Source organism: Notolepis coatsorum (assembly GCF_963971535.1).
Source record: "Notolepis coatsorum genome assembly, chromosome: 16".
Classification (NCBI taxonomy): Eukaryota; Metazoa; Chordata; class Actinopteri; order Aulopiformes; family Paralepididae; genus Notolepis; species Notolepis coatsorum.
In genome coordinates this window covers 17886698-17914471 of record NC_140180.1, presented here as the reverse complement: position 1 = coordinate 17914471, position 27774 = coordinate 17886698, and the positions used below count along the sequence as shown (strand labels likewise).

The 27774-nt window shown below is 46.5% G+C and overlaps 1 protein-coding gene across 1 annotated transcript in view; it reads right to left on the bottom strand.

Annotated features, from left to right (window-relative positions):
- Positions 1–203: 203 nt before the first annotated feature.
- The window catches only part of sh3rf2 (SH3 domain containing ring finger 2), a gene marked incomplete at its 5' end in the record, with an annotated part of 92832 nt that continues 65261 nt past the window's right edge, over positions 204–27774 (bottom strand). Inside the window, 7 exon segments of the mRNA XM_084331978.1 lie at positions 204–1133; positions 2881–3176; positions 3851–4164; positions 5338–5579; positions 7306–7476; positions 12277–12392; positions 21345–21348. Coding sequence (XP_084188104.1) covers positions 953–1133; positions 2881–3176; positions 3851–4164; positions 5338–5579; positions 7306–7476; positions 12277–12392; positions 21345–21348 — 1324 coding nt within the window. The 3' untranslated portion in view covers positions 204–952.

Sequence of the window (27774 nt, the reverse complement as noted above, 5' to 3'; positions counted from 1 at the left end):
ACCTGTCCAGGTCGTCCTTGATTTTGTTCTGTATTTTTGTGTAATTGTGCTTCACCGTTTGTCTTATGGTGGGGAATATTTCCACTCCCAAGCATCTGAAATGTTTTACCATCGGTATCGCACCTGGGAGGGTTATACCTTTTTTTGCAGGGGTGTTAAGTGGAAGGAAAGCCGACTTCGGCCAATTTATCTTAAATCCCGATAGATCACCAAAGTTCTCAATCAACTTGAGCCATTTTGTCTTATGTATGTATGTTTATTCAAGCCTATAGCATATAAACAAAGTCAACTTTGAGGGAAAAACACAACACATAATCCTTGGGATAGTTCGACTATGTCCATCAAAACATTTATCTATTTCTTTTCTTCATGGACACATATTAGTTTGTCTTTGCGGGTTTTTACAAAGGCACTCAACATTGTGTAACACAGGTCTTTAAAAGCCCTTACAAAAAATAGCATGGTAGTAATTTTGGTTTTACCATTGCATAAATAATTTACCACGATACTGCTGTGGTAAAAGTCTTGTCGTATCACCATAGTACCAATTTTGTACTTTTACTAAAAATACCATAGTATAATCCAAATGAAACCATGCCACGAATGGTAATACCATGATATCTTTCTTGGAAATACCTTGATAATTTTTCACAAGGGAGGGAACAGTCATGAGGTGGGTTTTTGTGCAACTCTCATAATAGTACATGTGTAACAAATACTCACATAACACACAAAAATATATCGGGAACGTTTATTAATCACACTCTCAAATACACCCAATACCTCAAGGGCAAAACGCACGTATCCGTTGCAGGGTTGTCATTTTGGCAGTATTGACCTATGGAATGCCACGCACGCAATAGCAGGCCTTCTATTGGCCAACGGGTCGTCGTCGCATGTCATTTTGGCAGTTTGAACACAAAAATGTACACTCCTCCAAAAACTACTACAGTCAGCTGAGCCTCTCCAGCGACTGCAGAACAATGGTGTGGAATAGACCCGTCTGGCCGCTGGTCTCTTGGGTCACCAGCAGGCGACCGTCTGGTCGAGGCCGGTGGACCAGAACCGGCTCTCCCAGCAGCAGACTGAGCTCAGAGTCCGTCTGGGCGAGATACGTCGTCGCCACTCGGTGTCTGAAGGGGAAATGGAGACGACAGATTGAGTCGAGTTAATAATAGCGTTAAAACCAATGCCCCCCCCCCCCCCCCAATTCCAGCTCACCTGTGTGATATTTAAAAGCCCAAATCCGTTTTATAAATATGTGGGATATATTCACATATATTCTTGAGGAATTTGATCTGTAGATGGCAAATAATGTCTTTGGACCCGTCTTAAAAAGGAACACGCCAACATTTTGGGGAAATTAGCTTACCGTCTTCTCCAGAGAGAGACAAGAAGATAGATACCAGTTTCCTCTCTGTGTGTTCAGTAGAAAGCTATCTGGCTGCACGTTAGCCTAGCACAATAAATGGAAGTGGACATGGCCGGTTAGCATGTACGCTAAACCATGATGACTCAACAGTCCCAGCCAGCTTTGGCCAGGTTGTGAAAGGTGTTTGTCTCAGCCGGAGTCCGGCCAGCTTCTTCCAGGTTCGGCCAGCTTCTTCCAGGTTCGGCCAGCTTCTAAAGACAATGGAGACGCTCACCGTGTGCCAGACAGTCCACAGCGCAGGGCTAAACCCTGGCTAGTGGAGACAAGGCATATAGACATATAGAGTATGTATAGAGAGCCGAATCACATTCTACCAAAATAAATTTGCCTCCATTCATTGTGCTAAGCTAGGCCAACGTGCAGCCAGATAGCCTTCTACTGAACGCACAGAGAGGAAACTGGTATCCATCTTCTTGTCTCTCTCTGGAGAAGACGGTAAGCTAATTTCCCAAAATGTTGGAGTGTTCCTTTAACTTGTTGTAAATTGGAATTAATTAAGTCTGTTGCTCCAGTATTTATGAACATGCCCACTGTAATCAAACATTTTAAGACATCAGAATACATCAAACAATTAAAAACTCATGAATGAAAACTTTATTTAACAGATTGCAGAATGGGTACAATACAGTACGGCTCAATACACACAATTGTTAAGGGGATGCAGACCTGAGAAAGACGTTTGTCTTGTTTCCATCAGGGTCCCCCATATTTACCTCTAGTGTCAATGACTCTTATCGAGAGCTCAGTCAATCAACTAGAGTTCGTACTGTCTGCACTCTGTCACTTACACTTGCTTAAATTACTACCTACTATGCCAATATGTCTATATACTACTATGCACTCAAGACTGTAACACTCAAGTTCGACACTGTTTGACAAACAATGTTACTTAGCTGCCAGAGTTGTGCCCTTCCTGCTGACTTGTTGTACACTTGTAATTCTCTTTGGATAAAAGCGTTCAGCTAAATGACAAATTGTAAATCAATGTAGTATGAAAACACGTCTCCATTCCTATTCATTCTCTTTTGGTAGCGTGGCTACACATTTTGTTTACGTTTGGATCACCGACGTCTTCTTCCGTCTTTAGCTTACCGTCTTCTCCAGAGAGAGACAAGAAGATAGATACCAGTTTCCTCTGTGCGTTCAGTAGAAAGCTATCTGGCTGCACGTTAGCCTAGCTTAGCACAATGAATGGAAACGGACATGACCGGTTAGCCTTCGGGAGAGGTGTTAAGTTGGACAATGCCTAGGCTACCCGTACATATCCGCTTCCATTCATTGTGCTAAGCTAGGCTAACGTGCAGCCAGATAGCTTTCTACTGAACGCACCGAGAGGAAACTGGTATCCATCTTCTTGTCTCTCTCTGGAGAAGACGGTAAGCTGATTTCCCAAAATGTTGGCATGTTCCTTTAAGAAGGGGGGGGGGGGGGGCAGAAACCCACTGTACCTGCTGGGGCTGAACTGAGCCGACGCCGGTTGTGCCGGCGGTGCTTTCTGGAGGTTGTAATTCGAGTTGTCCGAGGTGGCTGCCTCGGGGGCCTTTCTGAGAACCGGAACCTTGCCCTCTTTCAGAATGATCCCCGGCCCGTCTCTTCCCAGGGTGAGTGACGGGGCCCACACCTCCAGGGCCGGGGCCCCTGGTCTGCCGCTGCAGGCCGTGTGGCACCCAGAGGACCAGGAGGAGGTCCGCTGCCTCGGCGGAGGAGAGTCTTCCTCTGTGAAGAACCTCACCGACTTCGCAGGCTGAGGGTTAGAGGGAGCGTTTTATTGTTAATTGTTAAGTCCCGTGCAGATGAATCATCAATTAGATAAATAAATTAATGAATAGATAATAAGAATCATAAAATGCAGTTTGCTAGACATTTTTTTTAAATTAAAACAAACAAGAAATTAAATCTAACAACATGTGCTGTTGTCAGGCTTAAACACTTGAGAATAATTTATTAAATTAAATTTCCATATATATAAAAACATATTAGGTTCTGCAGAATGGCTTTTATGAGTCATGAAATCAAATTTATTTAAATTTTCATATATAAAAATATATTAGGTTCTGCAGAATGGCTTTTAGGAGTCATGAAATCAAATTTATTTAAATTTTCATATATAAAAATATATTAGGTTCTGCAGAATGGCTTTTAGGAGTCATGAAATCAAATTTATTTAAATTTTCATATATAAAAATATATTAGGTTCTGCAGAATGGCTTTTATGAGTCATGAAATCAAATTTATTTAAATGTTCATATATAAAAATATATTAGGTTCTGCAGAATGGCTTTTATGGGTCATGAAATCTTATTTTAATTGTATTAAATTAAATTCAGATGAAAATGAAAAGAAACACAGAATGTGGGGTTTTGGTTCCGTCAACGTCAATATACGTAAAGCACAAGAAATCAAAAGCGTTTACAACACCTTGTCCGTGTTGTTCTTGTTCGAGTCGGGTCTGACCAGAATCGAGTGAGGGCCGTTGGAAAGCTGCCTGTCAAACATCGCTTCTCTGGGAGCAGAGAAGTCCCTGTCTTTCAGGATGGCGGCAGCAGATGGCGCTGTCGGGTCGGACATGCGGCCCAGCGGTCTGCCGGGCTTGGGGAGAACGCTGCTGCCGTGCTTCCTCCTCTGCAGGGCGGGTGAGTAGCCAGATGTCTGGACTTGTGCAAAGCTTTGCGAGTGCGATGGGAGGCTTGAACTGGAGTTAGGGGCGTAGTGGCTTCTCTGCAGCGTCGAGCCTGTGAAAATGTGAAGGACACCCACTGAATACATCTCAAATTCAACCAAGTGTTAAGGGTTTTTGGTCAGGATAAGAGGACTGATGTGTGGTTGTCGTGGTCGATCCGGAGGTTAATTATGGTCAAATCTAGGGCGGCCGGATAGTGCAACGGACTAAGCGTCTGCCTAGTACCACCACAGAGACCGTGGGATCGAATCCAGCTGTAGTGCCTCCGGGTTGGCCGACCGTCCATACTAACGCAAGAATTGGCAGTGTTAGAGGGTGGGAAACCCGGCGGGGGTGGGTCCTGGTCGTTGTAAACAGCGACTCCTACAGTTCGGTCGGGGCGCCTGCACAGCAAGGGAAGGATCTAAGAGGGGTAGTGTGACCTTCCACACGTTACACTCTCCCAGTGAGAGTCCGCGCTGCCAGGTGAAAATAAGTGGTGGGCTGGGTACACATGTGTCGGAGGAAGCATGTGATAGTCTCCGCCCTCCCGGACCGACGGTATGGGGGTAGAGTGCGCAATGACCAGGAAGGGGATTGGGAATTGGCATAACGACTAACATTGGGATGGGAGAAAAACAGAAAAAGATTTAAAAAAAAAAAAAAAAAATTATGGTCAAATCTTCATGGTTGATACAAATATGTTGTTAAAGCATTGCCAATCAAATATAATTTCAGGTTCAGGAGTTTGTTTTATTTGTCACATATAAGGTACATGTACATTACAGTGAATTGCTCGGTTCTGTATAAGCCCCCCTGAGATTGTGCTTCATACAGTAAAAAAGTTAAAAAATAAAGACCAAACACTATACAAAACTAAAGTACAAAATACAAACAAATTCTGTGAGCGTGCCTCTTAACCCTTTCACTGCCACACAACAGCCGGTTAACCCTTTCACTGTGACAATACTATCACACAACCGACGGCGATGCTCCGCATCCGCGGAGCTAATGATGCTAATGATGGAGCATCGCAGTCGGTTGTGTGATAGTAAAGGGCTAACCTTCTGTCGTGTGGCAGTGAAAGGGTTAAACGTTCTGGGAATGGGGGGTGTGGGTTGTGGGGAGCGGCGAACAGGCGAACCAAGGAATAGGGTGTGAGGGGAGAGGAAGGGGGGCAAAGGGGGGGGGGGGGGTGGGGGGGAAAGGTGTGAACAGAGGACTCAAAAGTTTGCTTCTCACTCACCTCTGGGTGGATTGACGACCCGCCTCACGGTGTCCCAGCCCTGTGAACTGTACAAGGGCGTTCTCCCGGCGCCCCCTGCTGATGACATCGCATGCTGCGCCCCGTTCGAGACAGACGGGGCCTGTCCCGTCGAGTACGCCGCTCCGTCTGTGTTGACCCTGTCGAGAGCGAGGACCACAGTGGGTCTCTTTCCAGCCACTGCGCCGGTGGAAGCGGAGGCCTCCAGGAGTCTGGCGGAGGTTCTACGGCGAGGCAATCGGAGGCATCAGTGTGAGGTTAGATTAGATTCTAATTTATTGTCATTATACAGCAGGTACAGTACAATGAAAATGTTTGTCATCCAACCAGAGTGCAAATGTAACAGTAATACGCAATAGCAATGTACAGGTGATTAAACTGGGTACAAAAAAAATATATTAATTAGTGCTAATCAGATTTATGTACAGAGTTGTAGTTTAATATGTAAAGTGATACGGGTATAATGTACGGAAGCCCTAAGCGGCCGTACATTCATATATTTTATTTACTCCGTTTTCCCGTGATAACGAGTTAATTTAATCGTTTCTCGTGATCATTTTCTCGAGAAAACGAAACGATAGTCTAGTACAGTGGTCACCAACCCGTCGATCGCGATCGACTGGTCGATCTTTGAGACTGTCCCTGTAGATCTTTCCCTGAACTATTTTTTTTTGATCTTACCCCGAGAGTCCACATTACAGTTCTACTTTTGTTTTGATGTGAAAAGTGATGCTGCATAAGATGACTGCACTTAGCACTGACTGAGAAAGTACATAATAGTTCTACTTTGACGTTTTAATGTTGGACCAAAGCATTGCATGCAATTAAAATACAGGCAAATAAAAGTAATTTAGTTTAAAGTACAATCTTGGCTGTCTTTTTCTCTCAACGCTTCAATAGGTAGATCTTGCCTTTACCAAAAAAAAAAAAAAAGAAGGGATCTTGGTCTTAAAAAGGTTGGTGACCACTGGTCTAGTATATATTAGATCACTGCAGGAAACATCATTCAGTGTCAGAGGAGCAGGTAGCCCCTTTCGTGACTGAGGCGGTGCATCACAGTCACGAAAGGGGCTAAAGGAGCAGGAGGATATTGATCACCGCGTCACATTCACATCTCTTCAATCAATGCCTGACACAGGCTGAAATAGCTTTATGCCTTGCTGTTACAGATAATATATATATATATATATATATATATACACACATTAGTGTGCGTCATCTAAGTCAGAAGACTTGTTAGCAAAGGCTTCAGCTTTACCGGCGGCGCAATTAAAGTGAGCTCTCAAAGAGCACCCGGCTACGGGAGGCTGCAACTCGAAACTGGCCCCCGTATGTCCCAAACCCCTCCCACCCCCTCCAAATGTACAGTTTCCTCCCCATCCATTGTATGTATATTTTCCGTTAGGATCTCTGTTTAACAGTACTGTATATTTGCATATCTTGTCACAAATGTAACAGTACTGTGTATACCTGCATGTCATGTACCCCCTGAAATAAATTAATCCGTTATCACGAGAAAACGGACTTCGTTTTCGCGAGATAAATTAATCCCGTTACCACGAGAAAACAGACTTCGTTATGTCGAGATAATGAGATAATAAGTCGTTATCACGGGAAAACAGAGTAAATAAAATGTATGAATGTACGGCCTTTTAGGGCTTCCGTAATAATGACACTATGATAGTAAGTCATACTGGCTGGCAGCGTAACTAGTAAGAATATGTAAGGGATATGTACTACAAATATGAACAAACCTATTCAAATAAACCCACAATATTTAATTCACACCACAGGCAATGAAATCTGTGCACGTTGCCATGTAGTCGTTAGTCGCGCGATTCACACAAATCACAGTGCAAATCAACCCCCTTGTTTGTTTCCCGCGGTCGACGCCAGCATGGGGTCACGCTCTCTCTCTGTCCCGCCCCCCCCTCTCCCGCTCTCCCTCACCTGATCACAGGGGTGACGTAGTTGCCGGGTAAGATGCCCACTTTGCCCGAGCGGAGAGACAAGCCGCGCAGCCAGCCCTCTTTGAACTTGCCGTACACGCCCACCATCTCCCCCTTCCGCAGCTCCAGCTCCTCCGGGCGACGCGGCTTGTAGGAGTAGAGGGCGGCGCACCTGAGGGGTCAGACAGACGGGGTTCACCGAGATTAGATTAGATTCAAATGTATTGTCATCATACAGCACAAGTACAGTACTGTATAGGAGAAGAGAGGAGAGGAGAAGAGATGAGAAGAGGAGATGACGAGAGGAGAGAGGAAAGGAGATGAGGAGAGGAGGGGAAGAAGGAGAAGAGAGGAGAGGAGAAGAGGAGAGGGAGAAGGATCTAAGGACTAACTAATGTACAAGTACAGTACAACGAAAAGAAGTGTGGCATCCAGCCAGAGTGCAACTGCAATATACAGGTGATTAAACTACTACCGAGTGTAGTGCTAATCAGATGTATGTACAGAGTTGTAGTATTGATATGTACTACAGCGATACAGGTATAAAGACGTATGGTAGTAGTCACTGTCCAGCAGCGTAACTAGCAAGAGTAGGTATGGGATATGTACAGATATAGATGATATTATGGTTACTATGATGATTACAGTGTAGGGCAGTTGTAGACATTGAAAAGCAGTTGGAGGATTGATAGTAGTAGATCTAAATCACTGCCCCCCCCCCCCCCTACCCAACCCCCCCCCCCCCCCACCCACCTCCAATGTACAGTTCCCCCCCCCCACCCCACCCCACCTACCCAACCTCCTCCAATGTACAGTTTCTTCACCCTCAAATGTGTATACTCTCTTTTTAGACTCATAAACAGTACTGTATATTTGTAGATCTGGTATGTCATAAATGTCTAGATCTAACTACTGTCTATCTGTATGTCATGCATGTCATAAATGTTATGAATTGAAAATGGGGGACCCTGATGTAAACAAGACGAAAGTCTCTCTGGTCTGCATCCCCTTAACAATTGTGTGTATTGAGCTGTACTGTACCCATTCTGCAATATGTTAATAAAATGTTCAATCAATCAATCAATCTCGATTCCTGCAGCAAAGAGAGTCATCCAGAGTTTAAGCCCCACAACCTTGTGACCTACTGTAGCGAATACAGTGTCGTTGCAACACCTACAGCTCCCCAGGGTTACAGCACGGTCACGCACCAGTAGGTTATTAATGTCTGTTCTTTTCTATCCCCGGTGCCGTTGTTTCCCCATTTAAAAAAAGGGACATTTTGGCAAGATTTCTTGAAATAAAAAGATTTAGGGTTCTCTCTCCTGATTGGAAAAAGTGGGAACGGGATACCACTGCAGACAGTGGAGGGACTGGGAGACCCATGTTACTGACCAAACACTCTATATCAGTGATGGCTGTCAGAATGTAGAGCTATTTAACATTTATTTGAACAAAGAAATACCACTTACAGCACCGTTAACATACATGGTCGCATGGTAGGGCTGCACGATTAATCGTTTTTTTATCGAAATCGCGATTTGGAATGATGCAATTATCAAATCGCCAAGCCTGCAATTAAATCTTTTTTTTTTTTTTTTTTTTTTAACCAGGAAGTCCCATTGAGATACAAGATCTCCTTTGCAAGGTAGACCTGGCCAAGATGACAGCAATAACATTTGCAATACATCACACAGCAATAAAATGTGCGATACATCACACAAGAACATAATAAATGTGCATGTATACAATACATCACATGTAAACACAAAGCAGAATAGTCTACATGATAGTAAAAGTGTATAATACAGGGTAATACAGTAATTTTGCAGTTGGGACCCGACTACAGAAAGCAGCAACATTCTTCTTGTAAATTCTTTTTTAAATATGTTAGAATCGCATCGCAAATCGCAATCGCAATATCTTGTCAGAATAATCGCAATTAGATTATTTCCCAAAATCGTGCAGCCCTATCGCATGGTGCTGGTGAGCGGAGGGCCCGTGGTTCGAGGCTGTCGGAGGACAGATGCTGAGCGCTAAGTGACCGATAGCACCTAGAGACCCACCGCTACATGCACACATGGTGGAAACAAAGCGAGAGGTGCGCTTTTCACTCTGAAACTCAACTGTGAGGGTGGGAGGCACTGCAGGGGATTCACACACGATTCTCCCCTTAGGCAATAAGGTTCTAGGGGAAATAGAAGTCAAATAGTTGCCCTCTTCCCAAAGCTAGATGCTGTGAAAACGGGTATCCTACAAGGACTACTCTTACTGCTCTTTGTCCAGCCACACACCTGGTCTCCATTAGCTATGTTCAGCCTGGCTGGGGCTAGCCATAGTCAATGGACTGCATTTATATAGCGCTTTTATCTAAAGCGCTTTACAACTTATGTCTCACATTTCACCCATTCACTTAAGACACTCACACACCGACGGCGGAGGAGACCATGCAAGGTGCCGACCTGCTCATCCGGAGCAGTTAGGGGTCAAGTGTCAAGGACCCTTTGACTCGCTGCCCGGGAGGAGCGGGAATCTAACCGGGAACTGTCGCCCCCTAGCCATAGTCTAGCATGGTATGGTTGAGTTGGTGTCCCTATTGTGTTTCTTGTAAACTCTCCGGTAGCTAGGCAACCTTTTCGAAAATTCACACCGCCGACTGTGGTACACACGCTAAGCCACGACGATGCAACAGAGAGTCCCGGCCGCGTGTAGCTTAATCCCAGCGGAAGAGTCGCAGAACGCTTCCGCATTCTTCGCCGCACGCCAGTACGGTAATGCGCATTTCCTTTTCCTTCGCCCAGGTGCTCGCGAGGTGCTCGCGCATGAGATCCCCGCTTGGTTCGACACATATTAACACGCTTTGGTTCATGTTAATCACGCTTTGGTTCATATTCTTTGGTTCATATTAATCACATACACGCGATGGACGCAGCAGGCGATCACTGCTACTGTTATTCAGCCGCGCCGAGGTACATGCATTTGTACGTCACAGGAGAGAAACCGTGTATTCAAAGAAAGCTATTAAAATAGTCTTTGAATCTAAATATACTTTCTTTGTCAAATTTGTCATAATGTAGCATTTGTGTGTAACGTACTGTAAAAAATAAATGTTTTTTCACAGGAAATTCACTTCTCTGGTCTGCATCCCCTTAACAATTGTGTGTATTGAGCCGTACTGTATTGTACCCATTCTGCAATCTGTTATTTTCATTCAATCAATTTCATTCAATCAATTTTATGAATGACAGAAAAAACAATGTTACAAAGTAAAGTTGACAGCTGCGTTGTTTTATCGTTACAATGTACAGGGAAATAACATTATGGCGTTGCGAGTGAATCGCGTCGCGATAATATACATGTATTCCATAATATGTAAAGTACAGTTGACAGCTGCGTTGTCCTCGTTTGGATAATATGTAAAGTACATATCAATGAATCATGTACCTCGGCGCGGCTGAATAACAGTAGCAGTGATCGCCTGCGTCCATCGCGTGTATATATGTGTGCTAATATGGCGCGTTAGCGTTAATATGTGATTAATATGAACCAAAGCGTGTTAATATGTGATTAATATGATCGCCTGCTGCGTCCATCGCGTGTATATATGTGTGCTAATATGGCGCGTTAGTATGAACCAAAGCGTGTTAATATGCGATTAATATGAACCAAAGCGTGTTAATATGTGATTAATATGAACCAAAGCGGCGAACCAAGCGGGGATCTCATTCGCCTGGGCGAAGGAAAAGGAAATGCGCATTACCGTACTGGCGTGCGGCGAAGAATGCGGAAGCGTTCTGCGACTCTTCCGCTGGGATTAAGCTACACGCGTCCCGGCCAGGCTGTGAAAGGTGGCCGTCTCAGCCAGGTTCTAAAGACAACGGAGACGCTCGCTGTGTGCCAAACAGGCCACAACGTGACTAAACCCTCCCTGGCTAGTGCTGTGGTACATACGCTAAACCATGATGACTCAACAGTCCCAGCCAGCTTTGGCCAGGTTGTGAAAGGCGTTCGTCTCAGCCGGAGTCCGGCCAGGTTCGGCCAGCTTCTAAAGACAATGGGTCTCATTCCCGAAAATTTTTCAAAGAAATATTCTGGAAGACTTATCTTGGAACCACTGAGACATAATCTATGACAAGTACACTCTGAGTCCTGAACGTGCTGGAGATATGTCTTAAGTGGCTGAAACGGTCGCAGAAATTATATGATCTGATATCTGCTTGGAGAATGGCATTCTGTCGTAAACTCGAAAGCGCGTTCCCGTTCAGGTCATTTGCATACAAACCACGCCCCGACAGTCCTTATAAAGCAACTGGTGACGCAGCTGTGTGAAATGGAATGGCGGAAGTGCTTTGAGAGCCGCGTGATTACGAAACCTAGTGTCAGTCAGTGCCAATCAGAGAGCGTCTCAGAGAAATGCGGCTAGGTTTCATATTTAAGTGTGCTCCTCAGCACTCTTAAATCTGCTCTCAGCCACGATCAAATAAGATCTCAGGAAAATTTGAGGACTCCCACTCCCAGCCCTAATATGTCTTAAATAGGCAGAAATCTGGCTAAGACGAAATATTTTGTCGTAACTTCGTTCGAGAATGAGACCCAATGGAGACGCTCACCGTGTGCCAGACAGTCCACAGCGCAGGGCTAAACCCTGGCTAGTGGAGACAAGGCATATAGACATATAGGGTAATGTATAGAGCCGAATCACATTCTACCAAAACAAATGTGCCAAATGTTTCAAGGTGGAGTTTCCCCTTTAACCCCTTCACTACCACACTACCAAACGGTTAACCCTTTCACTGAGACAATACAGCACGTTAACCCTTTCACTGCCACACGACAGAAGGGTTAACCCTTTCACAACCACACTACAGACCGTTAACCGTGGGTTAAACGTGTCACACCCGCGCAATGCTACAACAACATAATCACAACATAATCACACCATCCTCACCACGCCGTTGTAGTGGGTATTACTCACACGCTGATGGAGAGCTGCTGGGTGGACGTGTGTTTACTGTCTGCGGAGGCTGCCTGGGGGTTGACCAGAGCCATGGTGACGGTGGGCGGCGTCTCACTAGTCATCTTCCTCTCGCCCTGAACCAGAGAGAAGGGTCAGTATCATCATCCTCATCATCATTGTTACGTTGTCATTGACATTCTTTAGGCTCGATTCAATGCAACACAACAAGGAGACGGCAGTCAAAGTAGTTTATAAGAAATATTTAATGAAATAATTACCATGGATTGAAATGAAGAATAAACTAAAGTAACGACAGACAGGAACACAAACTACACAGACAGGATCAGCACCAGACGAAAGGGAAGACAGAATACTACATGAGGGGATGACGAGACAAGACACACCTGGGTTAATTAATTAATTAATTAATGTAAGCTTAGCGTTTACATTTTTTGCAGTGAAAGATTGGGGCCAGCTTAGAAACATTGTTTAATACGTGACTGCTCAGTTCTCTGTTCCACTATGTGTGTGTGTGTGTGTGTGTGTGTGTGTGTGTGTGTGTGTGTGTGTGTGTGTGTGTGTGTGTGTGTGTGTGTGTGTGCGTGCGTGCATGTGTGTGTTTTCGTGTTCAGTGTTGCTATTTTATTGAAATTATGTTTTCTTTCTTTATTGTTTTTGCCTCCCGGTTCACTCTCTCTCTCCCCACTCCTCTCTTTCTCTCCCCACTCCTCTCTCTCTCTCTCTCTCTCTTCAAGTAGGGAAATCGTTAGTCAACCAACAGTCATGGGAATTTGTCGGCTAATCGAATCATTGATATAATGAACAAATGGACAAATTGTTCCCCCTCACTACTTTTAACACATTGGGTGCCATGGGTTATATCCATCATTATTACATGGCGTTTTCACATTCGCCGAAATGTTTGCTTGTGATTGGTCAATAGCGCTCGTCAGAGGTCCGTTATTACTCGATAACGGACCTCTGCCGAACAATAATGACCGCTGTGCGCAGCTGTTCGCAAACAAGCCCACTGACACACTGCATCAGTGCAGCCAATCAGACACACCTGCCGGCTGCACTGACAGCGGAGTGTGTGTGACGATGACAGCGGGAGCGACAGAACAGAACTGCGTCTGCATTTGATCTCGTCTTGTCGATGTAAAATGAATTAGGTATATTGTTAGTAAGTTAGCCATGTAATAAGCGGGATAATGTATAGCTATACTCGATCATTGTCGCTAAATAATTGACCTTCGGCGAGGCGCCTCTGTATTTTAAACTCCGTGTCGGTCAATTATTTTGCGACAATGACCTCGTAGCTATACATTATCCCTTACATATACCCAGTCTGCCACTGTTGAAAGCCTATGGAGATGTTTACCTTCTTTGCAGGGCTATAACCTTTTAAATTGTATTGCTATATTGACATTACTATGGCCCATTCAACATCGTTCAGGATGTGGGAACGTTATATTTGTTCATTCATACATTGTTGTGTTAATACCGTGGAGAATATAAGTATGTTTTTAATCTTTTCTGCTGTAATTCCAAAAAACGAGAGTTATAGGCCCTGACGCATATGATAGATTATCGATTGGCGTTTCTTTCCTATACATGCCATATTAAAAAATTCAAATGTATATGATCGGTATACATTATGCTTCATCATGCGTGAAGGAAAGGGGGGGGGGGTCGTTTATAATTCCTTGATCGTCAGTAACGGCTTTATTTAGTATGGGTTGATATATTGATCAGATGGTTTGCAGTGAAATGAATAAACAATCGGGCTGAAAATAACGTTACTGTCCTCTTACCGTTCGCCGATGAGACTGGAGGAAAAATATCCCAATTATTTGACGCCGATCTCCTACATCCATTTCCGGTTTGTATGGCGCAATAAACGCCGAAATCATATTGATTATTACGTTTAGAAAGCGATCCAAATGCACTATAGTGTTTGTCTGGAGCCACGTAACAAGATATCACTGCCGGAGGGATTTCCTCGACGCACCGATCGGCACTTCCGGTTTTGGCGAGAGTGTAACTCGCCCGACCATCCACCAGGCGGCGGTATTGAGGCGGTGCAATCTCATACAGGGTCCCGCCGGAGTCCGGAGGTTGGCTGGATGAATTATGAATGCCATGGCGAAAAAATGAAATATTGATCCCAAAAACTGCATAACTCGTTCTTGGCGTCCAAAGTGTTAAGGCCTCTATCGCAGAGTTGTTTGTACACACTTGCAACTGTCACCCAGCCTTTTAACTGTGAGTTGTCTGTTCTGCTTCATTTGGTTGTTTGTTTGATGTGTGTTTTAATTATTTCCCTTACCTCTGTATCATCTGTCTCTTTTCTATTTTATTTTATAAATGTTTTCCCTGTTACCCTCCGAGGAGCCCTTTTGTCCTCTCACCAGGCCATCATTGTAAGATAAGATGAGATAAGATGTTGCGTTAGAATAAACATAGGACAACCATGTTACAGCAGAGACAGACATACAGACAAGACATCAGAGAGACAACCATGTTACAGCAGAGACAGGCAGACATACAGACATCAGAGAGACAACCATGTTACAGCAGAGACAGACAGACAAGACATCAGAGAGACAATCATGTTACAGCAGAGACAGACATACAGACAAGACATCAGAGAGACAACCATGTTACAGCAGAGACAGACATACAGACACAAGACATCAGAGAGACAACCATGTTACAGCAGAGACAGACATACAGACATCAGAGACAAACATATTACAGCAGAGACAGACATACAGACAAGACATCAGAGAGACAACCATGTTACAGCAGCGGCAAACATACAGACAAGACATCAGAGAGACAACCATGTTACAGCAGAGACAGACATACAGGCAAGACATCAGAGAGACAACCATGTTACAGTAGAGACAGACATACAGACAAGACATCAGAGAGACAACCATGTTACAGTAGAGACAGACATACAGACAAGACATCAGAGAGACAACCATGTTACAGCAGAGACAGACATACAGACAAGACATCAGAGAGACAACCATGTTACAGTAGAGACAGACATACAGGCAAGACATCAGAGAGACAACCATGTTACAGCAGAGACAGACAAGACAATAGCTACATTCCAACAGCCATCACTGATAGTGTCTAGTCAGTAACATGGGTCTCCCAGTCCTTCCGCTCTGCAGTAAACACAAAATAAATTTCCTGGTATCCCGTTCCCACTTTATCCAATCAGGAGAGAGAACGCCACTCTGCAAAAATGGTAACCTCGGTTGGAGACCGAAACCGAGTAATTAACTGACTAATCAACTAAGAAGGGGAGCAGCCCTTATGGAGATAATCTCGGTCATGTATAATGCAGCGGAGGTTACAGAAACGCATAGCGTGCCACGCGGCTCTCAAGACTTGTAACTTCACGTCTTCCCGGCTCCACTTAGCGCACAGAGCAGCTGCAGAACTCCAGTCAGGAGGCTGTGAGTCAGGCCCGGGTCTGGGAGGCAGCTACCCTGGGGTATGGCTCCCAACTGTTAAGGGCCACAGCCTTTGGGAAAGTGGTGCTTAATTAACGAGCTGAAAATAGCTTTAATGGTCATGAGAGTGTCATCTTTTCTCCTCTGACTCAAAAGAGAAAAAAAGAAAGGAAGATTTTTTTTAAAGGCAGAACCTTTTTCCCAAGGAGCACATGGTTTAACTAGACCATTGCTCGCAGACTTTTCCTTACACACATAGAAACAGTGGAGAGAGAGAGAGAGAGGTTTTTACCGCGATGAGGTGCGTTTAGACCATTGATTAATTGATTGATTGATTGATTGATTGAAAAGTTTATTAACAGATTGCAGAATGGGTACAGTACAGTACAGCTCAATACATACAATTGTTAAGAGGATGCAGACCTGAGAAAGACTTTCGTCTTGTTTCCATCAGGGTCCCCCATTTTCAATTCATCATATTGCTCGCAGACTTTTCCTTACACATAGAAACAGCGGCGAGAGAGAGAGAGAGGGAGGGAGAGAGGTTTTTACCGCGACGAGGTGCGTTAAGACCATTGCTCGCGGAGTTTTCCTTACACATAAAAACAGCGTGACTTGTGAGATAAGTTGTCACAGAGCTGTCAAACGCAGGGCTGAATAGTTAGATGTCATACCTGTAGCTTCTAAAATTGAAGGTCCGCACTGCTCTGTGTATATTATGAAATGACAATTGCGCTTTGACACGCCCACTACCCAAAACCATTACTCACACACCGTGCTCCTAAATGATTTTTCCGGTTCGCACAAATCTATTTTAAGCGGCAAATGCGAGTGAAATGCTCGCACTGTAGAGCCTGCTTGTATATAGAGGTTTTATAGAGGTTTGATCGGTTTGTTTATGTTGCTAACATTTGCAAATGCCGTTTGTAAAAACAGTCCAATATTCTGATTTTAAAAGTTTATATTCCATTCACAAATGAGACTCTCAACAATTGACCGTACTGTGAATATACACCACATCGAAAAGAGAGCAGGGCAAACAGATCTCCCACAGCCTTGTCTTCTGATGATGTAAACAAGTGAGCCGGCTGTTCACAGCTCAGCCAATGTTAAGCAACAACATTAAACCACTAATATGTACCTAGGGTTGCTTGAGGTTCAGAACTGTCTCTGTCTCTGTCTTTGTGTGTAGCCTTAAGAGGTTAGCTCACCATTAACACTTTCAGCGCCAGACCCGAGGATAGTCTGGTAAACCTCGCCAGCGGTTGAGCGCCATACCCGAGTATAGTCGGGTTTTCATCGTTATTTCTTTTATTCGATTTTTTTTAATTCATTTCAGGTTCACGGACCTCGGTGTTACCATAGGAAATCATTCTGAGATCGCTAGAGTGCAATACCGGCCGCATTCTGCTAGGTGGCAGTATCGCCAACCCTTTGAAACCTTATTGCACACTGTGTGTTACATCTAAACCCCTCCGGGCGCAGAATTTTGGTTCAGGCAAGTCTAGCGGTTCACCCGATCACATTGAAATGCGTCCAATGCCCCTCGATGTATGTGTTGTGCCGGATTATGTCGGGGACCCAATGGACACCAATACTGGAAATCGTGATCAGACAATTGGAATATTCTTTTTGGGATACCTCCTAGTAAAGGTAAGGACTATTATGACATCAACCCTACTTTGATCCAACCATGATTTCACATCGATCGCAACGATCATGTAACGTACTCCAAAACGTATGCCGTTGCTGACGATAAAAGCATCAAAAAACGACCCCCCCCCCCCCCCACCCCCCCCCCTTTCATGCATTTATGATGAAACATAATACCTATTATATACCTTTGAATTGGAAATAATAGCGTGTCTAGGCGAGCAACGCCAAAGTTTTTAGCTAAATTCACGTATTGCTCCATAGTGCCGTTTTCCAGCCAGGAATCCCAGGATCACTCTGAAACTATACAATATTCACCACGGTATAACACGCAAACGTATACACGAAAGAATGTATTCTTTTTCACATGTTGAACGATGGATAGTTGATGTCAAATGAGCCATAGTATTGTCTCCATAGCTATAATATAGAATATAGATATAGCCCTGCAAACACCGCCGCGCATCCCTATCTCTTAAAGCGGTGGCCCATTGAGTACAAGGATGGCTTACACCGCTGGCGTCCAAAGTGTTAAAGGCGCACTTCACCAAAAAAAACAACGCCGTTTTATTTTGCACACAATCTCACACACGTCCAAAAGCTCTATACAGTTTTGCACACATTAATTTAGTTGGACAGTTATTGAGAGTAAATGCGTTTGAATATGACCACCAATAATGTCATAGGAGGGGACATTGAATCCTTACGTCGTGTTAATTACAGCACCATGAAATTATGTAGATGGGGAAAGAAATAGCGATACCTCATCTTATAGGGACCAACTGTGTGCACTCATCGTGTCACTGAGCTGTAATTAACACAAGGATTCAACGTCCCCGGATGACATCACTGGCGGCCATATTCAAACTCATTTACACTCAATAACTGTCAAACTAAATCAACGTGTGCAACGCCCCTTTATTAACACTTTATTTACCCTCGACTGGTACATCCATGAGTGCACTCTCACAAACACACGCTCGATACCGCAAAGGAGGACAAAGGCGGGAGTCCCGTTGAAAGCGCTGCCAGAGCTATAATCAGTATCTCTCTCCGCGCTTAACAAAAGAGGTGCTGTGAGGCAGAAGTAACGCGGGAGGAGAGAGAGAGAGAGAGAGAGAGAGGGAGAGAGAGAGAGGGAGAGAGAGAGAGAGAGCTAGCATGGTCGGTATATCCTGGAGACATTTACCGGAAGAGGAGATGGATGACTTCATTACTGTCATCCACGCTCTTCTGTCCACACTGCACACTGACCTCAAGACGGTCCCTTTTGTGACCCTCATGGAAGGAACTGTCTGGATGAATGGAACTCGGAGAAACACCGGATACTTGGAGGAACTGCGTGTTCTAAGCCGGCAGAGACGGATCAGTGCCGTGGCAGGGGTGGGGGTGGGGGCGGGGGCATTTATATGCAATCAGTATCTTGTAGCTGCTTCATATCATGTTAAATGGCCCCGTGAAATCTTTTATGTTCTTTTATCACATATTATGTGTTGCAGTGAGTGTCACATACACCAGTATATGTCCCAACAATGACAAAAAAACTAGTTTAGTAGGTATTCTTAATTGTATTTAAGAATACTGGGTGGGTATGAGCGGATCTGGGAGGGTACTGGGTTGGTGTGAGGGGTCTGGGTATATATGTGATTTAGTGTGTATGGTTCCTGGATGTTGTGTGTTAATGTTTTCATGTGGACCTCAGGGAGAATAGTTGCTACCTTGGATTATAAGGGGGGATCCAGCTAATGGGGATCCAAATAAACAAATAAACAGGAGGAGAGCGAGCTAGGAGAGATAGGCCGCACAACCAAGAGTGATGGAACTTATTAATTTAGTTTCTTAACCTTTTAAAGACTTTCAATTTGTTTAATTCTGTACGAGAACCTTTGTTTATGTAAATAAACTATCCTTTCTGATACCACCTGGACTTTCAGCGTACGTAATTTCGATTGCAACGGGGGAGAAGAGTGTTTTAGCCAGTCAGCCGTGGGAGTGAGAATTCCACCAAACGATTGCCGCCATGAACCACAACAAACACAACGCAGAGGATCGATAAGACAGAGGCGACGAAGGCTGATAACAATCAACGACTAAACCGACTAAAAGGACTCAAGTCTAACACCACAAACAATCAAGCTCCAGTTAACAGCAGCTATACCACAGATCCACTGGGGTTCAAGAATTCTTTTAATTTTGTATTCTTCTTATTGGTTGATACTTGGTTGGAAACACATTGAAAATAAAAACAATGGCCACCAAAATAATTATGATGTGTCGACATTGATTGATTGATTGAAAACTTTATTAACAGAATGCAGAATGGGTACAATACAGTACGGCTCAATACACACAAGTATTAAGGGGATGCAGACCAGAGAAAGACTTTTGTCTTGTTTACATCAGGGTCCCCCATTTTCAATTCATCATAACATATATGACATACACGACATACAGATATACAGTACTGTTACATCCAGACATTTATGACATACAAGATATACAAATATACCGTACTGTTTAGGAGACAGAGATCCTAAAAGAAAATATATACATTCGAGGGGGAAGAAACTACATTGGAGGGGGTTGGGTGGGTGGACGGGGGGTTTGGACATTTACCGGGGCCAGTTTCGAATTGCAGCCTCCCGTAGGTGCTCTTTGAGGGCGGTTTTGAAGGTAGGTAGGGATTCACATTCTTTTAGGCTGTGGGTAGGGCGTTCCACATTGTTGTGGCATAATTGCGAAACGTGTTTAGTCCCTTGTTTGAGCCGAATCTGGGTTGAACATGACTTGTGGAACTCCCTCTGGTGTCATCAACCATCATCATCAACAGCACATTTGTTCAGAAGTCTGAATTTTAGCTCATAAATTGAAGTGAAATATCATCTTAAAAGACTTTAAGAGCTTAAAACGACAATTTGGTCCATAATTACTAGATCAAGCAGGGCGCCGGTGATGTTCATAAGCAAGCCGGTCAGCAACAAGCTTAGAGAAGTGTCATAATCGGCAGGCCTAGTATTATCCTAACTGTGGTTATAAAAGTTATAACCACCGCTGTCACATTTTCTTTTTTTTTTATCTACTTTTTTCTCCCATTTTCTATTTTTCTCCCATCCCCAATTTCTTATTGTCCAATTCTCCCCTCCCCTGTCTCGAACGCTGTTAGGCCATGCCTCCCACAGGCCGGCTGCAATGTGGACGAAGCCTTGCATCGCGTGTCCCCTCCGGTACTCGAGGAGGCAGCCGTCGCATCTTTTCACCTGCACAGCGCGATCTCTCAGCGGCGAGGGGCTGCGTGGGAGGGACACGCCGCCCCCGTCGCTTCCTGATTCTGCTGCGCAGGCGCACCAACCGACCTGTAGGAGTCGCTGTCCACAACGTCCGATCCCCACCCACCAGCTTTCCCACCCCCTAACACTGCCAATTGTGTTAGTATGAACGACCAGCCAAGCTGGTAGCAACGCCGAGAGCTGGGCTCGAACCCAGCATCTCCTGCATTAGTGGCGAGCGCCTTGCCCACTGCGCCACTTAGCCGCCCTCCGCTGTCACATTCTGTAAGTGTTCAGCACATCGTTTGTGTGTGTTTCGCTTACATCCTCGGCTCTGCGCTCAACACAGCCGCGCCGCCGACACGGCGCTCGCCCCCTCGCAGTGCGTTGTTTCAATGAGTTGGCGGAGGGAGCCGCGTCACTCTGCACGCAGCAGCAGCGGGGGGGGGGGGGGGGAGGGGGCAGAGGTGAGTGATGATGACGGGAGGGGGAGGGAGCACTAAGAATAGCAACACAAACCGACACGCTGCCTTGGCCCAAGGGCACCTCGGCTCCGGGGGTGGGGGGGAGTCCTCTTCTCTCCTTTTTTAAAGTGGGAGGAGAGAGAGAGAGAGAGAGAGAGTGTGTGGCACAGCGCAGCACAGTGCCTTGTCTGCTATTATTGGCCCCTGACGATGTGAAAGTTGAGTGTTACCTGCCTAGTGAAGAGGAAAGGGGTGGAGAGGCAAGCAGAGAGAGAGGGGGGGGGAAGGAGAGAGGGGGAGGGGAAAAGAGAGAGAAGAGAGAGAGGAAGAGAGAGATGGAGAGAGAAAGAGAGAGGGGAAGAGAGAAAGAGAGTGCTTCAGTTTGTCTGTTATGTAACCACCTCTGCCTGTGACTCATCATCAGCAGCAGCAGCAGCAGCAAGACAGAGATAAGCGTAGAAACTGAGGGACACTTCAAGCCTCCCACTCACTCTCTCTCTCACTCTCTCTCTCTCTTCGTTTGTTTCTCCTCTCAACTCCTCGCAACTTTAGTTTCTGCGTCCTAGTTCTACCCCCGTCTTCCTAGTTCTACCCCCTCTCTCCCCCCCCCCCACTCTTCCTAGTTCTACCCCCCATCTCTTTTCCTAGTTCTACCCCCCATCTCTTCCTAGTTATACCCCCCCTCTCTTTTCCTAGTTCTACCCCCCCTCTCTTCCTAGTTCTACCCCCCTCTCTTCCTAGTTCACCCCCCCTCTTCCTAGTTCTACCGCCCCCCTCTTCCTAGTTCCACCCCCCTCTCTTCCTAGTTCTACCCCCGTCTTCCTAGTTCTACCCCCCTCTCTCCCCCCCCCACTCTTCCTAGTTCTACCCCCCCTCTCTCTTCCTAGTTCTACCCCCCATCTCTTTTCCTAGTTCTACCCCCCCCCTCTTCCTAGTTCTACCCCCCTCTCTTCCTAGTTCTACCCCCCTCTCTTCCTCGTTCTACCCCCCTCTCTTCCTCCTAGTTCTACCCCTCCTCTCTTCCTAGTTCTACCCCCCTCTCTTCCTAGTTCTATACCCCCCATCTCTTCCTAGTTATACCCCCCCTCTCTTTTCCTAGTTCTACCCCCCCTCTCTTCCTAGTTCTACCCCCCTCTCTTCCTAGTTCTACCCCCCCATCTCTTCCTAGTTCTATACCCCCCATCTCTTCCTAGTTATACCCCCCCTCTCTTTTCCTAGTTCTACCCCCCCTCTCTTCCTAGTTCTACCCCCCTCTCTTCCTAGTTCTACCCCCCTCTCTTCCTAGTTCTACCCCCCCATCTCTTCCTAGTTCTATACCCCTCTCTTCCTAGTTCACCCCCCCCCCCTCTTCCTAGTTCCACCCCCTCTCTTCCTAGTTCTACCCCCCTCTCTTCCTAGTTCTACCCCCCATCTTTTCCTTGTTCTAACCCCCTCCCTCTCTTCCTTGTTCTACCCCCCATCTCTTCCTAGTTCCACCCCCCTCTCTTCCTAGTTCTACCCCGTCCTCTCTTCCTAGTTCCACCCCCCTCTCTTCCTAGTTCTACCCCGTCCTCTCTTCCTAGTTCCACCCCCCTCTCTTCCTAGTTCTAGCCTAGTTTTCGCTCCCTCCCACCTTTTCCTTTTCTCCTTCTCTCCCATTTCCTTCCTCTCTGGTCTCCCCCTCCTCCCCCTTCGTCTCTTCCTCTCCTCTGTCTCTTCCTCTCCTGCACCTCTTCCTCTCCTCCATCTCTTCCTCTCCTCCGTCTCTTCCTCTCCTGCACGTCTTCCTCTCCTCCATCTCTTCCTCTCCTGTCTCTTCCTCTCCTCTGTCTCTTCCTCTCCTCCGTCTCTCCTGTCTCTTTCTCTCCTCCATCTCTTCCTCTCCTGCACCTCTTCCTCTCCTCCATCTCTTCCTCTCCTCCGTCTCTTCCTCTCCTGTCTCTTCCTCTCCTCTGTCTCTTCCTCTCCTCCGTCTCTTCCTCTCCTCTGTCTCTTCCTCTCCTCCGTCTCTCCTGTCTCTTTCTCTCCTCCATCTCTTCCTCTCCTCCGTCTCCTCTGTCTCTTCCTTCCCTCCGTCTCTTCCTCTCCTCCATCTCTTCCTCTCCTCCATCTCTTCCTCTCCTGTCTCTTCCTCTCCACCATCTCTTCCTCTCCTCTGTCTCTTCCTCTCCTCCGTCTCTTCCTCTCCTCCATATCGTCCTCTCCTCTGTCTCTTCCTCTCCTCTGTCTCTTCCTCTCCTCCGTCTCTTCCTCTCCTCTGTATCTTCCTCTCCCCCATCTCTTTCTCTCCTCCATCTCTTCCTCTCCTCCGTCTCTTCCTCTCCTCTGTATCTTCCTCTCCCCCATCTCTTTCTCTCCTCTGTATCTTCCTCTCCCCCATCTCTTTCTCTCCTCCATCTCTTCCTCTCCTCCGTCTCGTCCTCTCCTCCATCTCTTCCTCTCCTCCGTCTCGTCCTCTCCTCTGTCTCTTCCTCTCCTCTGTATCTTCCTCTCCCCCATCTCTTTCGCTCCTCCATCTCTTCCTCTCCTCCGTCTCGTCCTCTCCACCATCTCTTCCTCTCCTCCACCTCTTCCTCTCCTGTCTCTTCCTCTCCTCCATCTCTCCCTCTCCTGTCTCTTCCTCTCCTCCATCTCTCCCTCTCCTCCGTCTCTTCCTCTCCTCCATCTCTTCCTCTCCTCCGTCTCTTCCTCTCCTGTCTCTTCCTCTCCTCCATCTCTCCCTCTCCTCCGTCTCTTCCTCTCCTCCACCTCTTCCTCTCCTCCATCTCTTCCTCTCCGCCATCTCTTCCTCTCCTCCATCTCTTCCTCTCCTCCATCTCTTCCTCTCCTGTCTCTTCCTCTCCTCCATCTCTTCCTCTCCTCCGTCTCTTTCTCTCCTCCATCTCTTCCTCTCCTGTCTCTTCCTCTCCTCCATCTCTTTCTCTCCTCTGTATCTTCCTCTCCTCCATCTCTTCCTCTCCTCCATCTCTTCCTCTCCTCTGTCTCTTCCTCTCCTCTGTCTCTTCCTCTCCTCTGTCTCTTCCTCTCCTCCATCTCTTCCTCTCCTGTACCTCTTCCTCTCCTCCATCTCTTCCTCTCCTGTCTCTTCCTCTCCTCTGTCTGTTCCTCTCCTCCATCTCTTCCTCTCCTGTACCTCTTCCTCTCCTCCATTCTCTTCCTCTCCTGTCTCTTCCTCTCCTCCGTCTCTTCCTCTCCCCGTCTCTTCCTCTCCTCCGTCTCTTCCTCTCCTCCATCTCTTCCTCTCCTGTCTCTTCCTCTCCTCTGTCTCTTTCTCTCCTCCATCTCTTCCTCTCCTCCATCTCTTCCTCTCCTCCATCTCTTCCTCTCCTCCAGCTCTTTCTCTCCTGTCTCTTCCTCTCATCTGTCTCTTCCTCTCCTCCAGCTCTTTCTCTCCTGTCTCTTCCTCTCCTCTGTCTCTTCCTCTCCTCCATCTATTCATCTCCTCTGTCTCTTCCTCTCCTCTGTCTCTTCCTCTCCTCCGTCTCTTCCTCTCCTCTGTATCTTCCTCTCCCCCATCTCTTTCGCTCCTCCATCTCTTCCTCTCCTCCGTCTCGTCCTCTCCTCCATCTCTTCCTCTCCTCCATCTCGTCCTCTCCTCCATCTCTTCCTCTCCACCATCTCTTCCTCTCCTCCACCTCTTCCTCTCCTGTCTCTTCCTCTCCTCCATCTCTCCCTCTCCTCTGTCTCTTCCTCTCCTCCATCTCTTCCTCTCCTCCGTCTCTTCCTCTCCTGTCTCTTCCTCTCCTCCATCTCTCCCTCTCCTCCGTCTCTTCCTCTCCTCCACCTCTTCCTCTCATCCGTCTCTTCCTCTCCTCCATCTCTTCCTCTCCTGTCTCTTCCTCTCCTCCATCTCTTCCTCTCCTCCATCTCTTCCTCTCCTCCGTCTCTTTCTCTCCTCCATCTCTTCCTCTCCTGTCTCTTCCTCTCCTCCATCTCTTTCTCTCCTCTGTCTCTTCCTCTCCTCCATCTCTTCCTCTCCTCCATCTCTTCCTCTCCTCTGTCTCTTCCTCTCCTCTGTCTCTTCCTCTCCTCTGTCTCTTCCTCTCTTCCTCTCCTGTATCTCTTCCTCTCCTCCATCTCTTCCTCTCCTGTCTCTTCCTCTCCTCTGTCTGTTCCTCTCCTCCATCTCTTCCTCTCCTGTACCTATTCCTCTCCTCCATTCTCTTCCTCTCCTGTCTCTTCCTCTCCTCCGTCTCTTCCTCTCCCGTCTCTTCCTCTCCTCCGTCTCTTCCTCTCCTCCATCTCTTCCTCTCCTGTCTCTTCCTCTCCTCTGTCTCTTTCTCTCCTCCATCTCTTCCTCTCCTCCATCTCTTCCTCTCCTCCATCTCTTCCTCTCCTCCATCTCTTCCTCTCCTCCATCTCTTCCTCTCCTCCAGCTCTTTCTCTCCTGTCTCTTCCTCTCATCTGTCTCTTCCTCTCCTCCAGCTCTTTCTCTCCTGTCTCTTCCTCTCCTCTGTCTCTTCCTCTCCTCCATCTATTCATCTCCTCTGTCTCTTCCTCTCCTCTGTCTCTTCCTCTCCTCCAGCTCTTCCTCTCCTCCAGCTCTTTTTCTCCTCCAGCTCTTTCTCTCCTCCATCTATTTCTCTCCTCCATCTCTTCCTCTCCTCCGTCTCTTCCTCTCCCCATCTCTTCCTCTCCTCCGTCTCTTCCTCTCCTCCATCTCTTCCTCTCCTGTCTCTTTCTCTCCTCCGTCTCTTTCTCTCCACCATCTCTTCCTCTCCTGTCTCTTTCTCTCCACCATCTCTTCCTCTCCTCCGTCTCTTCCTCTCCTCCATCTCTTCCTTTCCTGTCTCTTCCTCTCCTCCGTCTCTTCCTCTCCTGTCTCTTTCTCTCCTCCATCTCTTCCTTTCCTGTCTCTTCCTCTCCTCCGTCTCTTCCTCTCCTCCATCTCTTCCTTTCCTGTCTCTTCCTCTCCTCCATCTCTTCCTCTCCTGTCTCTTTCTCTCCTCCATCTCTTTCTCTCCACCATCTCTTCCTCTCCTGTCTCTTCCTCTCCTCCGTCTCTTCCTCTCCTCCGTCTCTTCCTCTCCTCCATCTCTTCCTCTCCTGTCTCTTCCTCTCCTCCGTCTCTTCCTCTCCTCCGTCTCTTCCTCTCCTGTCTCTTCCTCTCCTCCGTCTCATCCTCTCCTACCTGCAGGAGGGTTTTCTCAGCCTGCCCGCTCCCTCCCCGGCGTGTGTAATTGCAGGTTAGGGCGGTGGATTGTCTCCTCGAGTCGCAGGAAATCATTATCTGTGATGCCAGTGAGGCCAGTTGGCAGCAGGTTGCTCTATAATTAAACCTCTCGGAGGCTTTAATGCTGGCACTGCACAGATGCTAGGTAACTAGGTACCTCCTCTGATGCAAAATACGTGATTCACCCTTCAAAATGCTGTTTAGCGCCATACTGTGATTGAGAATGATTTGTGTCATACTGTTTCGACTGAACGACTTTGGCCAGCCACGTGGGGCGACAGTGGCTCGGGAGGTCGAGCGGCTGCCAGGTAATCAGAAGGCTCCCAGCTCCTCCTGGGCAGCGTGTCTCGAAGTGTCCTTGAGCAAGACACTGAACCCTAACTGCTCCCAATGAGCAGGTTGGCACCTTGCATGGTTGCCTCTGCCATCCGTGTGTGAATGTGATGAAGGTGGAGGTGAAGGTGGGTGAACGTGAGCCATAAGTTGTGAAGCGCTTTGGATAAAAGCGCTTTTATAAATGCAGTCCATTTACCATTTCCATGAACGTGTGAACCTCTTGACACAGAAGGGTTTATTTGTTTGGGGAAGGGGGGCTTTGTTTGGGACACACCCGTTCCTGCCAACACCCTCCTCCCTTTTTTCTTTTCTTTATTTTTTTAATCCTTTCCCCTGCTGTGCGTTTTGCCATTTCTCATTTTTCCCCACAAAAAGGTTTTTAATTGAGTACATATTGACTCAAACTAAGTCTGCCTTTCTGTGGGGATATATGTTGCCAGATTAGATTGATAGATATCTATAGATGTCTAATATCCTTCATGAATGAATGAAAACTTTATTAACAGATTGCAGAATGGGTACAGTACAGTACGGCTCAATACATACAATTGTTAAGGGGATGCAGACCAGAGAAAGACTTTCGTCTTGTTTACATCAGGGTCCCCCATTTTCAATTCATCGTAACATATATGACATACAGATAGACAGTACTGCTACATCTATACATTTATGACATACCAGATTTGCAATTACAGTACTGTTTGTGATACAAAAAGAGTCCAGAAAGAAAAGAGTATATACATTAGGCGTAGAAACTGTACATTGGATTGGGTAGGTGGGGGTGGGGGGGGACTGTACATTGGAGGTGGTTGGGTGGGTGGGGGGGGGGGGGGGGTTGGGTAGGAGTGGGTAGGAGTGGGGGGGGGGGGGGGGGGTAGGAGGGGTGGGTGGGGGACACTGTACAACTGTACAAACAACACTGTACATTGGATTATTGACAAGACCATACTTGGTAATTTACTGTACATTGTAGACTACACTTAATCATTCCTGCCCAACCTGGCAACCGATAGCGAACGTAAAACTCTTGAGTAAAACTGCTCAGTCAGCCATTCAGTCAGAGAATGGACATGGACAAAGCTTCCAAAGAATTCCTGCAAATTTCTCTCCATCTAGTGTGAATATTTCCCCATTTAAGTTTGAAGTCCGCTGAAAATAAAAATGTCACAGTC